The 16166-nt window shown below is 61.7% G+C and overlaps 1 protein-coding gene across 2 annotated transcripts; it reads right to left on the reverse strand.

Annotated features, from left to right (window-relative positions):
* Positions 1-1124: 1124 nt before the first annotated feature.
* Positions 1125-15855, reverse strand: STAP2 (signal transducing adaptor family member 2). Of its 2 annotated transcripts, XM_005281195.5 has the most exons (14): positions 15632-15855; positions 12266-12337; positions 11498-11626; positions 11343-11399; positions 10461-10612; positions 9752-9883; positions 9158-9227; positions 8353-8455; positions 7546-7623; positions 6838-6951; positions 6465-6506; positions 4936-5016; positions 3903-3998; positions 1125-3651 (listed from the first exon to the last, which is right to left on the reverse strand). In XM_005281195.5, exons 1-14 carry the CDS (start codon positions 15731-15733, stop codon positions 3593-3595), a joined length of 1287 nt encoding a protein of 428 aa, XP_005281252.2. In that variant the 5' UTR covers positions 15734-15855; the 3' UTR covers positions 1125-3592. The 2 variants fall into 2 exon arrangements, with proteins under 2 accessions (XP_005281252.2, XP_042697424.2); XM_042841490.2 differs by lacking the exon at positions 3903-3998 and having other exon boundaries at positions 15632-15848.
* Positions 15856-16166: the final 311 nt, after the last annotated feature.

Below are 16166 nucleotides of genomic sequence, written 5' to 3' on the forward strand. Positions count from 1 at the left end.
ATACCTTGGCCCCACAGGAGTGAAGCCGCTTCCAAAATGATAATGCATGGAAAATAAACCCTTTTGTGTGTGGCTGCAGGGCCGAGTAGCGCCCCCCCGAAACCCACTAGTTAACCCGAATTACTGTTCCGGTACAGTGAGCCGTGAGAATGCAATCCGGCCCTTTGTTACTCAGACAAAGGGCTGGGCCCGTTGGCCATGGGCGCACTGCTTTGGAAATAAACAAGCTCGTCCTTTACGACGCAGCCGGAGCCTGCTAGCCTGGGACAGTTTTAGCACGCTGCATGACAGTGTAGACACGCCCCCCCCGCCCCCCCAGCTGCCATGGCTAGCAGAGGGAACAGCATCTAAGTGCCAATTCCAGCTGCCCTTTGCCCCGTCACCCTGCAGAGGGCTGGTCTCTCCCACAGACGCTACCAGCCGGGGAGGGCAAGCGCTTGGTACTGCTGTGTATCAACCCTTGACCGCTGCAGCCACCGGCAGGGGCTTGGGGAACCTCCACTGCAGGGTGGCGGAGATGGCCTCCAAGGGGAACCCACTAAAGGATGTTTTATCCACTAAACCCCTAATGCCACCTAGTGAAAAACACACATCAAGGAGAAGAGATCAAAGCAACTCCCTGGCTGGTTTGCATCGTCCCTTTGGAATCCAGCAGGGTAAACCCACCGCCCCCATAGTTAACACCCACCCCTCCATCCTTTCACAGCAACAGTCAAATCCTACCATTCCTAAAGCACCTTCGCAGTTAGCTCTTGCGTTAGTTAAGTCCCAGCGTAGAGCCTGGCTTTGGACCCGAAGGGGGAAACCCAAAAATTCTCAAGCGGGCCCCGCGCTGTTAGGTACCCAGCATGAGGCAGCCGGCACCTGCTGTTTAAAAGGGCTGACTTCCACAGGGAGTCTTAGACCCTCTGAAAACCAAGCCCAAGCTGTCTCAAGTTGGGCACCCCAAAATCACGAGCGACTCACCCAAGGCCACAGAGCATGGCAGTGGCAGAGTCAGGCCTCAACGCCAGGAGTCTTGACGCCTACCCTCCTGCTCTAGCCTCTGCACCCAATCCCCTCTCCCCAGCCGCCGTGACCGCTACTGCAGGAAGCTGGGGCTAGCACAGCTTAGCACCGGCGAGTCGAGGGAAAACAGTCGCTTTTATTAGCAATGTATGCAAAGTGGGTAACAATCACACAGTACAAATCCCTTCCAAAGCACAGAGCTCCCTCCAGCCGGAGAGCCAACGAGCCCGTCCTCAGCTGGCGTACAGCACCGCCGCTTTCAAGGCACTACAAGTGCAACATACAGGATGGAGAGGGACGGGCCGTGTGGCACCAGGTCTAGCATCATGGCACACCATGGCACGTGCCAAAGACAAGCAGCCCAGGTCACTGCTTGGAAAAGTCCGGTGCACAGGCCAGGCCAGACTCTCTGGGCCTCTTCTTGCAGGGGTTAGCAGGAAGGGAAGGGAGGCAGCCTGCACAGATCAGAGATTGGCAGGGGGTTCAGGGATAGGCCCTTGCCTGGGAGAGGGAATGATTCATGGCTGAGGCTTTAAAGGGAATTTGACATTTGGAAAAATACTGATTCACCCTGAGAGGAACGAAGGAGCTTTTCCCCCCCAAAGGGAATTAGGAAAATTAAGGATCTAAATTAGCTGTTACTGCTCAAAAGAGATCTTGGAGCCATTGTGAATCATTGTCTGAAAACATCTGGTCAATGTGCAGCGGCAGTCAAAAAAGCTAAACAGGGTTAGGAACCATTAGGAAAGGGATCGATAAGAAGACAGAAAATCTCATAATATCACCATATAAATCCCTGATACGGACACATCTTGAATACTGCCTGCAGTTCTGGTTGCCCCATTTCAAAAACGATATATTGGAATTTTGAAAAGAGAGAGAGGGGCAATAAAAATGACTAGGAGGATGGAACAGCTTCCCTAGGAAGAGAGGTTGAAGAGACTGACTTTTCAGCTTGGAAAAGAGACGACTAAGGAGGGATATGATAGAAGGAAGTGTTATTTACCCCTTCACATAACACAAGAACCGGGGGTCACCCAGTGAAATTAATAGGCAGCTGGTTTGAAGCAAACAAAAGGAAATATTTCTTCACACACTGCACCGTCAACCTGTGGAACTCACCGCCAGGGGATGTGGTGGAGGCCAAAAGTATAACTGGGTTCAAAAAGGAATTAGATCCATTCATGGAGGGTAGGTCCATCACCGGCAATTAGCCGAGATGGTCAGGGGCGTAACCCCATGCTCTGGGTGCCTGTAGCCTCTGACTGCCAGAATCTGGGACTGGATCACTCACTAACTGCCCTGTTCGGTTCATTCCCTCCGAAGCATCGGGCACTGGCCGCTGGTGGAAGACAGGGTCCTGGGCTGGATGGACCATTGGGCGGACCCAGGCTGGCTGTTCTGATTGATCCGTGTGGACGCGGGGGAGGGACTGAGCAGCTCCCTGGAGTCCTGGGGCGTGTTGGCAGGGGCCACAAGACCTTCCCACGCATCACCCTGCCAGCACCCCCAGTTCCAAACAGGAGCTCCCTGCTGTACCAGCCCTGGGCCCCGCTCCCAGCTCGGCCAGTGCCCTCAGCTGCAGCCGCCCCTCCCCTGGGTCCAGCCAAGGGGCTTCCCTAAGGCACACCTGTCAATGCACCCCACTTCAGGACTGCCCTGGGCTCCCCCTACATACAGCTTTGCTGATGCCTCCCCAAACCCAACCTGCAGCCCCCCTGGGATGCCCCCTGGCCAGCTGCCCCATAATTCTAGCTTGCAGCCCCCTTGGCATGCCAGCCACAGGTATGCCACTCCTGCCCCCCCAGCTCTGCCTTTGGTTTACCCTGCACTGTGAAACACCCCTAAGCAAACTGGGCATAGGAAGGCATCACCCATCTCCCCCGCCGCCCGTGCCGTTTAACCCTGAGCCGCAGCATGCAAAGGGCCTGGCCTAGGCCCATGAGTCTGAGCGCAGCACACAACCCCTGGCGCTTCCTCCCTGAGCTGGGGGCGGGATTAGCCCCTCGCCCACAGCCCTCCTGGCACGGTGGGAATCACATGGCTATTAAAAGTGCTCTGGCATTGCCCTCAGCGACCCCCTTGCTCTGCAGCAGGGCCAGGCGCAGCTGCCGGGATCTGGATTAGCTTCCTCTCTGGTGGCGAGGGCACACAGCCGCGCCCAGATCCGCCCATGGGGCATCTTTCCCTCCCTTTGGCACTTGCTGCTTGTCCAGGCACGTGGCACCCACAGCCCACATCCTACCTGGCTAAGGGGCAGCCACTCTGAGCCATGGAAGGGGGACAGCCAGGGCGCATGCGAGGTGGCAACCTTGTCCCTAGAAAAATCACAGTGAAGGGCCCAGAGCTAAAGCTATCTTGGGGGGGCTGCAGTTGGGCAGAGGGTGCTGGGAGCCCTACAAACGCCTGTCTCATGGTGATGGGAAAGGGCCAGAGAAGCAGGGGCGGGCCCTGGGTACGTGATCAACGCTGCACAAGAGCTGGGAGAGGTTGGGGGCCATGGTTTGGTTCCCCGAGAGGATTGGAACCCTGTGTCCCCAACAGAAGCCTCCTCGCCCACCAGGCCATCGTGCAGGGCAGCAGGTCAGTTCTCAAGGTTGGCTCTTCGCTCCTGTAGCTTCCGCGCGAGCTCCTCGGAGATGTCTATGGGGAGAGAGAAGGTGGGTACAGAACCCCTCCGGAGCCGGGACTAGAACCCAGGCGTCCTGACTTGCCGTCATCAGCTCTAGCCACGAGACACCACCACCTACCAAAGCTGGGACCACAACCCAGGAGTCCTGGCTCCCAGCCCCCTGCTCCGGCCACACAGTAACCAGCAGTGCTACACTCAACTGAAAGCCACGGGCAATGGGCCACAGGCAGCCCCGCCTCTTGTGCCAGGGGGCCCCACTTACCTCCGCCCCACGACGTGGCCTGGCGGGGGGAGCTGCTACCATGTTTCCGTAGGTTGAGGGTGCTGCTGGGGCTTCTGGTAAACTGGCCTTTAGTGGCTGGGTATAGAGAGTGCAGAGCTGGTCATCAGAGCATGGGAGCCCACGTCCTCGCCTCCTGCCCCACCCCGCTCCACCTCCCAGGCCGGAGATCCTCCCCAGGACTCGGCACAGAGGGTAGCCTGGGATCTGCTTGCATGGGTAGCCCTTGGGGAATCCTGCAGTGCATTGTGGGGGATGGGAGGGGGCGGCGAACCTGGGCGCTACGCCTGATGCCCTGGGCAAGTCACGTCCCTTTTTGTGCCTCAGTTTCCCCCCCTCTGTACCACGTGGCTGGTGATACCGAGGGTCTGTGTTTGTGGAGATCTACAGACAGGAAATGCTGGAGGAACACTCGGGGTTATTACCCACACAGCTGGAGGGAAGGTCTCAGTTCAGACAGCCGTACGGGGCTCCTGGACGCCGGGGTCCCAACCCAACGGGGCAAGTGAAAGTACCCTAGGGACTCGGGACAGCTCCCCCTTTATCTCCATCCCCCCACCCCCACCGGCTCCGGTCCCGCCCTCTACCACGCCCACCCTGCTCCCCACTGGCCTGGACAAGAGGCAGAGGGAGATGGTGGCAGAATGGGCTTTGCAATGGGGTTGCTTAGTCCCCGAGGTGCGATGGCCAGCCCCAGAGGCAGCCCCGTGGGGCATTCTCTGCTCCTGCATGAGCCAGTGGGGCTGGGGGAGGGGGCAAGTCGAGCGGCTCCCAGGGCCTGAGCAGAGCCAGGTCAGGCCCCAAGCGACTGTGGGACAAACTGGGTTTATTCTGTTGGAACCTGCACCCCTCGCTGCCCCAGGGGCGTCCTCAGCGGCCAGCCGAGGGCTCGGGCACGAGCTCTGGCAGACGTGATGGGAAAGGGGGGCGGTTAGAGCACAGAGGGTGGGGGGTGGAGAGCAGAGAGCCCTGGGGGGCCGGGGGTGGGCACCGAATCAGCTGACAATGGCTGTACCTGGCTTGCCTGGCTCGCCGGTTGGTATAGGCAGCGCCTTGGTCTGGCCGCCCCCTCCCCAGATCACCTTAACGGCGCCCTCTGTGGTTGAAAACAAAAGGGAAAACGCTCGGTCCCCTGGCTCCTCCCAGCACATCCCCCCACCCTAACCCCCTAGAGCTTGTCCCTGCAGCCGGATGGGGAACCCACATCCGCCCCGGAGAGAGAGGCCAAGGAACACCCGGATCCAAGTCACTTCTGAGCACTGGGAGCGTTTGGAGCTGGAGTCAAACTGAGCCGCCTGGGGTATCCCTGAAAGCTGGGCTACGGGGTCAGCATCCTTGACCGGATGGGGGCCACCCAGCCGGCTCCTCGCCCTCATCTGCCCATCCCAACCCAGCCACCCGCCCTCTCTGTGCTGTGACATCCACCCAACTCCCAGTCCAGCAACCCATTCCAGTGGGAGTCAGGCACCTAAAGACCTTTGAGGCTCTGGGGCTGGGCAGCTAGGACGCGGTTTCCAGCAGTCCTGGGTCACGTAGCATCGCGGCTCCCGTCCAGTCCCCAACCAGGCTGCCACGTGTCACCTCCTCCCGCAGGAGGCTGGGGAGGGGTCCAGAGGACCAGAACCCGGCTCAGCTGCAACCCGCCCTGAGCTGCATCGAAGCACTCTGAACCCCAGGGGACTGAGCCCCCCGCCCAGAGAAGACCCAATTGGCAGCCCCCCCAGAACCGCTGATTGGCCCAGGCACGTGAGTTCAGCATGGAGGAAATTCCAGCCAGCAGCACCCGGCCTGTCGCTGCCACCACCAACCCCGCTCTAATTCCCTGCTTCCAGCTCCGACTCGGATTCCTGGCTTTCCCCCGTCTCCGCCCTGACGCCTGGTTTCCAGCTCCGTTCCCTAGCCTGACTCCCGCACCAACCACCCAGCCCGGTTTCTGCTCCAACCACTAGGCCTGACTCCTGGTCCTACCCGCTAGGCCAACTCACCCACGCCCTGGTTGTGCCAGCCCTTGCTGGTCCTTTCACCTCTCCCCTCGTGTCCCTCCTCCCTTTTCACTGGGATTCCTCCCCCTTCGCCAATCACTGTCAGAGAGCGGCTCCTTCTCCTACACTAGCCGCCCGGGGACCAGTCTCCCAAGGTAGGTGTTGGGAGCACTAGACATGACCCATCCCACCTTGGCAGCCCCAGGGGCTGGACTGGAGGGTCCAAGAGCCTTTTGTCCCTGACCTGTGGGAGGCCACTTGGGACTCCAGGCAGAGCAGTGGATCTGACAGCCCCCAGCATCCCCAGTGGGACTGGCTCCATTCACCCTCCTCTGGGCTCCCAGGGCTGCTGTAGCTCCCAGTTGTGTCGCTGGTCTGGGGCGGCAGATTCTGCATGTGGCCAGAGCATTTCCCTGCCCCTAGGGCAGCGGTGGGGAAAAGGGGAGTGCAAAGCCCAGGTGTGTGGGGTGTGGAGGGGGACAGGGCCTGTAGCAATGTAGCCTCTTGTGGTGACACAGCATCTCCATTCTAAAAGGTCTCGCACAGTCGCCCGTTTACTCACGGCTGGCTGGCTTCGGCTTTGTTCCCGTGATGGCTGCCACATCTGGAAAACACAATAGCATGAGAGAAGGGGAGGGAAGGGGGCACCTGAGCTGTGATCACAGACTGGGGTTTCCCCCGGAGACTTTTCTCCAGTACAAGGTCCCATTCCCACTCCCCGGCGCCAGCCTGTCCCTCCTCGGGAGGGATCGTCTCCTTCCACGCGGCACCCGAGATTCCTCTGAATAACCGCACCAGACTCAGCGATGAGGCCAGTGTTATTTTATTCACCTGCCAGCAGGGGGAGCGCGATTTTACCCAGCTGTGCCAGCACAAGGATAGGAGCCAATCTCCCCAGATTTGGGGGCCCCGAGGCAGGGCAGACTCCAGCTCACCTTCGTCATTCATGTAGGCCTGTTCTTCATCCTCCTCCTTCTTCTCAAACACCGGGGTAGGGACAGGGGGCTTCGCCTGGTTTTTTCTGAAGTTGGGCGGAAGCATTGCATCCACTTTGGCACCGGCAGAAGAACCAGACGGGCACAAGATTAGGCAAGGGGCACTGGCACACCGGGGGGGAAATACAGATCCTAAAATACAGGGCTCTGGGTGAGCTGCCCAGGCCAGGTCGGCGCACTCTAACTCAGCCTGTGGGGGGCGGGGGCGGATTGTGGGGGATGCAATAGTGTGGGATGGGCACAGTGGACATATCAAATGCAACATCCAAATGGTGCCAATAGACATCAGGGCACTGCTGTGGGGGGAAGCTCGCAGCGCTGGAGTCCCAGCTGGGAGGGGCGGGGCACTGCTGTGGGGGGAAGCTCGCAGCGCTGGAGTCCCAGCTGGCAGGGGCGGGGCACTGCTGTGGGGGGAAGCTCGCAGCGCTGGAGTCCCAGCTGGCAGGGGCGGGGCACTGCTGTGGGGGGAAGCTCACAGCTGCCCTGTGCCAGCTCTCCAGAGCTTTGTTGGGGCCAGGCCGTGGGAGGTGTGTGGGGCCCAGCATGCAGATTCTTCACAACCCAACAGCCCCGAGCCCTGGAGGAACAAGCCAGGTCCCCTGAGCTGCAGCCAGGAGCAGGCGCCTGGAGCAGGCTGGGCACATTCACCTCTGGGGGGCTTTGGGCAGGAGGGCATGGATGCTTCCCAGACGCTCTCTCCGTTCTCCTTATCGGTCTCCACATACTCTGCAAAACACACCAGAAAGAGAGGGGTCTGAGAGCTGGGGGGCTGGCCGGGTACGGGGGGGGCTGGCCATGGGGGAGCATGGGGTTGGCGGGGTATGCTGGGCAGCCCTATAAGGGCTGGGGGGGGGAGAAGGGACTGGGTGAAGAGGTGGCTGGGGGGTGGGGAATATCCCCAGCGCTGGGAGGGGGACCCAGTGTTGGGGGGCAGTTCTGGGAAGGAAGGGGGCTGGCTGGGGAGGGCTGCCTGGGCTTGGAAACAGGCAGCCAAGGGGACCGGACCCGCCCTTTCAGCTGGACATGCAGCGCAGCACACGCCCGGCCCCGGCCCAGGGACGGAACCATGTCCATACACCCTCCAGGCACCAGCACTTCACACCCACACCCCCCCGGCAGTCATGTCCTCCCTGCTCCCCACCCCATGTGCCCTCTCCTGCCCCCGCCCCCCCGAGTCCGGGCATCCTCTCCCAGACACACACTGCCAATGCATGTGCCCCCCTGGGCCCACCCTGCCCAGCCCCCTTCACCCAGGCCCCCTTGCCCACCCACACTTAGCCGTCCAATGTACACGAATCCTCCCCCATGTGCACCCTTCCCCCCCACACACTCAGGTGCCCCTCCCCTCTAAGTATCTGCCACACCCCCATACTGGTGCCCGGCTCACCCACCCATGCAAACCCAGCCCCCGTGCCCAGAATTCGCACCTGGAGCCCTCGAGGGGGGGAAACCCACCTAACTTCTCCGCGTAGTCCTCATCCAGGCTCAAAGGCACCAGGGTCTTCTTGGTGTTGGAGACGAAGTACTCCACCACGTCGGCCAGGGAGGGGCAGCGGTGCTGGGGAAGAGATCCTGTCAGCCTCACCTCTTGGCCACCCTCAGGCCCCTGACACTGAGAGGCTGCTCAGGGCTCCTGCTCCCAGCCTGCGGGTGGCGCTCCCGGCCTGCAGGGCTCTCCGCTCCTAGCTGACACCCCCAGTCACTGCTGGGTGGAGGCAAAGGCCCCAGAAGAGCCCGTGAGCCCCCGCCTCAGAGAGAACCTGGCCCGTTGGAGCGGATCACACATCCAAGCCAGAACGCCGCCTCTGCCGGTGACAAGCGCAAGCCCACCATAATGCACTTACCTGTGCAATATCCCCAGGGGGAGATATTCCTGCCTGACCCCCAGCTGGCAGTCAGCCTGTGCCCTGCAGCATGAGGGTTGCCAGCCCCTGGTACTGTTATCCTAGCTGGTGTGACGGTCGAGGTTATTCTTAGTGCTACACCTGTGGCTTTGGGGGGGATCTTGATGACCCATTTGCCACATCATTGGTTCATGAAATAGGGATGAATGGGGGAGCACGGCTGGGCACTGCTGCCCGTAACTGTTTAGCTGTGTGTGCGTCCTAGGCCCTATAGAGCTTATGGAGATTCTCCTGTAGCATAAGTGATCAAGGCCTGGCTTCTATGCCTGTGCTTCCGGGAGCTGTTTGATCCCCCTGGGGCCCAGACCAGGTCCCGGTCCCTGCACAAGGTGGGGACACAGAACCAGCCCACTCACCGGCTGCTCGACGTCGATGACATATTGCTGTCCCACGCGGTTCACTCTGTAGTGCTTCACAACCGGGGTGCTGCAAGAGAAAGGCGGGGGGATTGCACAACCCAACCCTCACACCACTTGTGATCACAGCCCGTGTGCACGGGGATTCCCCCCTCACACACACTAGTGCCAGGATTCACACTCCCAGCCTGTGCACACTGGGGTCACCCCCTCACACACACTAGTGACAGGATTCACACTCCCAACCCCATGTGCACTACAGTCACACACACACCCCACACCACACACACAAACACTAGTGCCAGGATTCACACTCCCAGCCCCATGTGCACTGGGGTCACCCCCTCTCTCTCTCACACACACAGAAACACTAGTGACAGGATTCACACTCCCAGCCTGTGCACACTGGGGTCACCCCCTCACACACACTAGTGACAGGATTCACACTCCCAACCCCATGTGCACTACGGTCACACCCCCCACACACACAAACACTAGTGCCAGGAGTCACACTCCCAGCCCCATGTGCACCCCCACGTACACTAGTATCAGGCCTGCCCCCTTCCAGCCCCCGACCGTCCCCCGCCTCCTCACCTGCTCAGCATCTGACGCGTGGTCACCGAGATGCTCTTCCCGTCGCCCCCCGGGCGCAGCAGCATGTTGCCGCAGTCCGGGTTCCTCTCCAGCAGGACCTGGGCCTCTGTCCTGGAGACCTTGAAATAGCAGCTGGGAAAGGCAGGAGAAAGGACAGGACCCAGTTAACGCGCCAGCCCCTCCCGGCATGACCTGGGACTCAAACCCCCCCAGAGCCGCTGGCCCGTGGCCTCTGGGCTATTGGAGCTCTGAGCCCATCAGGATGGGGGAGACCGTGAGCTGCAAGCCAGCCAAGCCCCCTGCTGCTCAATTCCCCACCGTGGGCTGGCGCTAGCATGGGCAGCTCAGGTAACAGGGCCAGACGGCTCTCCTGCCCCGGGCACAGACAGAGGGCGGGAGAGAACTGAACAATGAGGCCGTCGGATGGCATGGGCCGGGGCAGGGGGCTCACTGCCGGGGGAAGCGCCAGGGGAGGCCACTTGCAAGGCAGGATGGGGGGACACCAGACAGGCTGGACTGGTGGCCTGGCCCGACACGGAAGGGGGACGCCAGACAGGCAGGCTGGCACGACATGGCAGGATGCCAGATAAGCCGGACTACTGAGCGGTGCCAGTACAGCAGCTCCTCTGCGCCCCACCAGGCAGCGACCCGCCCGCGGCACCTGCCCACCACGGCCCTGGGTTCTCCCTCCGGCCCAGGCCCCGCTCACTCCGGCATCTGTTCCTCCAACAACTCGTAGTCGAGAGAGCTCGCGGTGCAGCGCTGGCTCAGCTGGGCTTGTCGCTCCTGCTCCTTGGAGAGGGCTTCGGACATCATGTAGATGTGGCCGGGCAGCAACGTGAGGTTGGAGGGGACTTTCATCTGCAGGGACAGGGACAATACACAGTCTCCCCCGGCGACGTGCTGCGACCACAGCCTACAGACCAGACCGGGGCTTCCACCAACTCCTCCCTCTCGGGACCTCAGCGCTGCTCCCATCCCTGGCCCGGGGGGCCTCACGCCGGCCCTCTGTGCGGCCCACGAATCAGCCAGCAGGAGGTGCCAGCGCGGCTCCCACCTTCCTTCCCCTATCAGTCCCGCCGCAGCTCCAGAGCCCCGGACTCTGACCAGCAGGGGGCAGGCTCCCCGCGAAGGGCCTCCAGGGGCTGAATGCGACATGGGACGAGGGGGCTGGGAACCGCTGGGAGGGAAGCCCAGGGTGGGCTCAGAGCACCCGAGGGAAACCTGCCCTGACAGGGCTGTTGAGAAACACGGACTCAAGGCTGGACAAGGGCTCTAGGTCCCTCAAGGACGAGCTCTCGCCACGCGGGATACCTGGGGGTGAGAGATGGAGGGCAGGGCTGTGTCTTGCGCGTGCAGGGTTGGGGGGAGGCGGGCACAGGTGAGTATCTAGGGCGGGCAGGGGCTGAGTGTGGGGAGGGGCAGGGAGGACAGGAGCGAGCGTGGGGGGGGGCATACACGGGGTGAGCAACGGTGTGGAGTGGGTAGCGGGGCAGGGGTGAGCACCTGGGGGTACAAAGGCTGGGTCAGGCAGAGGGGGCCCGAAGGGAGGGCAGGCAAAGGGGGCGGATTTATCAGCCGGGTGCGTTACCTCCACCACGGTGAGGATGAAACCCTTCCACATCTCCCGAGCCTCCAGGCTCTCGGCCTGCAAGAGAAACGCACGTTACTGGGGTAAAACCCAGAGCGCGGGGGCGGGAGGAGGGAGGCAGAGGCAGAGGCCACGGCCACGCAGGGCGAACGTACCTTTAACTTCACTTCCTGCCCCCTCAGCTTCAGGTTGAGCCCCATCCCGTCGTCGCTGGCCCTGGGGCCGCTCTGGAGGTAGCTGTCGGTCAGGGACACGAAGGTGTCCAGGTCGATCTTCTCCACGTACTGCGGAGGGCCAAGCACAGATCAGTGCGGGGGGGGTCAGCCAGCCCCACTCTTGCAACCCAAAGCAGGGCCCTAGGTGCCCGCTAGGGAGCCCTGGCTGGCTGGCTTCCCCCCACCGCTTCTCCGGGATGGGGGTGTGTGAACACTTCTGGGTTGCTGGTTCAAATCCAGCCCTGCTCAGAAGCACGGCTGACAGGAGTCGGCTGGGTCTCAGTGGGCTGGTGCCCACGTCACCAAACCCGCCCCTGCCGTGGGCACCAATTGGCTCCCCAGCCACCAGGCCCATGGCCGTGCAGGGTAAACGAGCCGCTCGCCCTGAACAGCGGCTCTAGGGAACGGCCGTCCCCATGGGCGGGCGGGGGGTGAAGAAAGAGGGGACTCTTTCCCAGGTCAGAGGGATCGAGGCCCTCGCCACCCAGACAGCATGGCAGACCCCCAGCAAGCCGAGCCTCCCCAGGAGGGACGTCCCCCAGCCCGGGCTGGAAGCCACCAGGAGAGTTGAGATAAGAGGGCCTGATCCACAGAGGCGCTGAGCCCCCAGTGGCTGGGCACGTGAGGAGTCAGAGCCCCCCTGAGGCTTTCCCAGGTTGGGCCGGGGAGTGCGCACAGCGGCTCCCCCGTGGGGCAGCTCCTGCATACCTGCACGTCTCGGCTGGCATTGTAGAAAAACAGCGTGAGTCCCCGCAGGCCTGTCCAGTACTTCTTATACCCCTGCAGGGACAGAGCAAAGGGGCATTGGAGGCTGGGACCGGAGGGGGCCAGCCAAGGGGAGGGTCTCCAGGGCAGCCGCCCAGTTGAGTGGCACAAACGCACCCGGCCTCCGCAGTGAGGGAGGCAATAACGGCCTATTGAGCATGTGCTGTGCAGGTACCTGCCCCCTAACAATGCCCCAGCCCTGTGCTGAACCCGGCATGGCCAGGAACCAGCAGTGGAATGTTCCCGGGATCATAGGCGCCAACTCTGTGGGTGCTCCGGGGCTGGAGCACCCACGGGGGGAAATTGGTGGGTGCGGAGCACCCACTGGCAGCTCCCCGCCCCAGCTCACCTCTGCTCCGCCTCTGCCTCCCTCCCAGCGCTTGCAGCCACAAAACAGCTGTTTTGTGCAGCACGCCTGGGCGGGAGGGAGGGGGGAGGAGGAGGAACGCAGCACGCTTGGGGAAGAGGCGGGGCCGGGGATTATTTGGGGAGGGGTCCAATAGGGGCAGGGAGGGGGCGGAGCTAGGACAGAGTCAGGGGGGCGAGAGCACCCACCGGCACCAACAAAAGTTGGCACCTGTGCCCGGGGTGTTATGCAGGGGGGATGGCGAATCAGTGCCCACCCCCTCTCCCTGCAGGCTGGTTCCATCTCTGCATGGTGGACCCTGCCCTGCCGGGGCAGCATCCCCGCGCCCGCCACGCCGGGGCAGAGGATTGGTCTCTGAGGGGGCTGCTTTGGCTTCCCTCAGCGGCTGAATGAGGCGTTGTCGTGTGTTTTCTCCAGCCGCGCGGAACAGGGGCAGCCTGGTGGGGTCCCGTTGCCGCCACTGGGGGCAGAGCTAGGAGAAAGGGCCGATTCTCGGTGCAGGCTGATGCTGGCCTGGCCTGATGCGGCAGCCCCCTGCCCCAAGTCGGAATCAGCTGCCAAAGGCCCGTGGGGGAGGGCAGAGCCCAGACACTGGTCGGGAGGGCTCAGGAATCAAAGGCTCCGTTGTTCGCTGTTTGCCATCAACAGCAAAGTGTTGTGACCCAAAATAAAGGCTGTGCTGCCTCTTCCCCCGCTGCCCGCCCCTGCCAACAGCTCTGCACTGGCCCCAGGCCAGCCGGGCTCCAAGGCGCCAAATTCACCCATGGCAGTGGGCACGCTGAGGGCACGCACACACCAAGATCCTGCCCCCTTGGGCCGTCAGAGTCACAGAAGGGTGCCGACATCTCACGCTCACCAGGGAGAGCAGCCCCTCACGTAGGTGGGTACATGTCAAGGCCATGTGTACATCACATGTCAGCATCACATGAGTGCAGACATGTCACGGTCACACGAACCAGGGATGTCACACTCACATGTGGCTAAGCACAACTTCCACTTGTGCACAATGGGAATTGAAGTCCCAGGTTTAACAGCTAGAGGACAGGCCTGGGAGTCAGGAAATCTGGGTTTTGAACCTGGCTTTGTCACTGACCCACTGGGTGACCTTGGGCAACTCGGTTCGCTGCTCTGTGCCTCAGTTTCCCCATCTCTAATATGGAGCTAATGCTCCTCACCCACCTTTGTAAACCACCCTGAGATGTGGGGCTGGAAAGGAGCCGAGCGAGTGCAGTGTATAGTTCGAAGGTTATTCCTACGGGACACGTATAGGGTCAGTGCCCATCCCCATACTAATGGGACAATGCCGCTCTTCACAGCTCAGTCCCACACTCTGGGGGCCCAGAATTCTCCAGGCTTCTCAAGAGACCCCAGATCGTCTTAGCCATCCCGAGAGGAGGACACTGCCTGCTGAGATGACCTTATCCAATGCCAGCAAGCTGGTGAAAGACACCATCCGGGGCAAACAGCCTAGCGTTGTGTCTGTCCCCTGACTGGAGGGGCGCCTCCCTTCCCATTCGGTTTATGGCGTGAATGTGATAACATCTGATCTGCATGCCAGAAACAGCTGCCCTCAGCAATCCAGGCGGCAGGAATGTTTAGGGGCCATAAATGTAACCAGGTTAACGAATGCAGCCCAGGCAAATGCGTTTAAACGTCCACGTATGTTTCAGTGGCGGATTGTCTGCAGTGTCCGGAAAGAGAATTGCCACCTCTCGGGCTGTCAGGTTGGCACCAAGGGCCTGATCCAGGGCCTGGCTTCGTCAATCAGCGTCTCTAGGATCAGGCTTATACTTCATCCAACGACCATCAAAAAGAATGGCCCAGGCAAACCACGTGGTCGAAAGCGACAGGGAGCTCGGCTTTGGCAAGAGGAGGGTCTGCGATGGAACAGACGCCGGAGAGCACGGGGAGCCTTCACCAGGCAGACTAGACAAAGCCCTTCCACAGAACTGGAGGAAGTGTCACCTGTCCACCACCCCACCCCCAGCCACTGGGCCCTGCGCTCCCTTGTGCGCACGTACTCCACGATTTCCCAGCCACGGCCGCTTGGATTACCCCAACACTGGGGCTAGGCTGCGGTGTCTAAGAGCCGGTCTTGGTGAGAAAGTCGCACTGGTTTAACTCAAAGGGTGAATTTAAACCGGGGCCAGCGGCTGCGTGGACGCCCCGAGTCCCGGCTAAACCAAGCGGATTTTGGTTTAGTGAAAGTCGATTAGAAACGGGCTTGAGCTAAACTGAAATAAGGGGGTTCATACTACCCAGTGCACTGGTTTAAATCCACACCTTAGATTAAAACAGTGCAACTTTCTTGTCTAGACAAGCCCTTAGAAACAGGCTCAAGCCAGAAAAATCCAATCGGGATTTCAAGGACCCCAAAGCCTGAGGTTGTGCCTTAGCCTGTTAGGAAAATAGGGGCTGCCGGTAACATCTGGCTTTGCAAGTTTGCATTTGGTTTCTGCCCGTCTATCGTCTACACCTGAAAGTTAATTCAGATTAAGGTAGGAAGTGGATTTAAAGGGCAAGCGTTATGCCGGAACAACAGCGCGCCTAGGCAAGCCTGATCCAGCCATGGCAGGCGTTTCTAGGAGGCCTGTCCCCATGGCACCTGTGCACCCAGGGCTTCAGGGGAGGCACCTGGCGGATGGCCTTTTAAAGAGGGCTGGCTCGGCTGCAAAGTTCAGCCCTGGCTCGTGGGTTTAGAGTTCTGGAGAGCCCGGCCCTGGGCTTTGGGATCGGGGCCACTTCTCTCTAGCGTCTTTCGCCCCGAGCTGGCTTCCTGCCCGGATCGCTCCGTGCCAGGGCACTGGGGTGGCAGAGCGGGCCAGGGCCCCGGGTGGGGGGAGACGACACCAGATGTTTCAAGGCCATGGCTCAGCCCCTGGCAATTCAGAGCCTGACCCTGCCCAAGCCACGACCGACCCCAGCCTGGGGGGGGGGGCTACCTTGTCCTGGGGCCCCTTCTTCTCCAGGAAGCCCTCGTAGTAGTGGGGGGGCAGGCTGTGCTTGGGCTTGGCGCCCCGCAGCGCCGGGGGCAGCAGGGCCATTCCCCCCGGCTGGGACCCGGGCCGGGCAGAGAGGGCGCAGGGGAGGCTCCCGCACGGAGCCCGGAGTCCCGGAGCAGGAAGCGCAGGAGAAAAATAAACCAGGCGTCGTGGGGGTTTTGCAGCCCGGGCCGGGCCCTCCCATGCGCGCACCTGATTGGGCCGCCCGGCTCCCTGCAGGTGAACGGGCCGGGGAGCGCCGGCAAGTCCCCGCCTCGGCCCTGGGAGCGGGCGCCGCGCCGCGCCCCTGCCCGGGGCTATTACGGGGGGGGCACACTGCTCCCCCCGGCCTGGGAAAGCAGAGCCCCCCCAGCCTGGGAAAGCAGAGACCCCCCCCCACTGCTCCCCCTGGCCTGGGAAAGCAGAGACCCCCCCCACTGCTCCCCCGGGCCTGGGAAAGCAGAGCCCCCCCCAGCCTGGGAAAGCAGAGCCCCCC

The sequence above is a fragment of the Chrysemys picta genome, chromosome 25 (assembly GCF_011386835.1).
Source record: "Chrysemys picta bellii isolate R12L10 chromosome 25, ASM1138683v2, whole genome shotgun sequence".
Taxonomy (NCBI): domain Eukaryota; kingdom Metazoa; phylum Chordata; order Testudines; family Emydidae; genus Chrysemys; species Chrysemys picta.

Bases quoted from the DNA above. Each gene is read 5' to 3' on its own strand.
- STAP2 (XM_005281195.5), bottom strand. From the start codon at position 15,733: ATGGCCCTGCTGCCCCCGGCGCTGCGGGGCGCCAAGCCCAAGCACAGC. The intron at 8,456-9,157 runs GTGAGTGGGCTG...TCTCTTCCCCAG, and splicing joins TCATCGACGTCGAGCAGCCG to CACCGCTGCCCCTCCCTGGC. The intron at 3,999-4,935 runs GTACAGCCATTG...CTCTATACCCAG, and splicing joins CGGCGAGCCAGGCAAGCCAG to CCACTAAAGGCCAGTTTACC.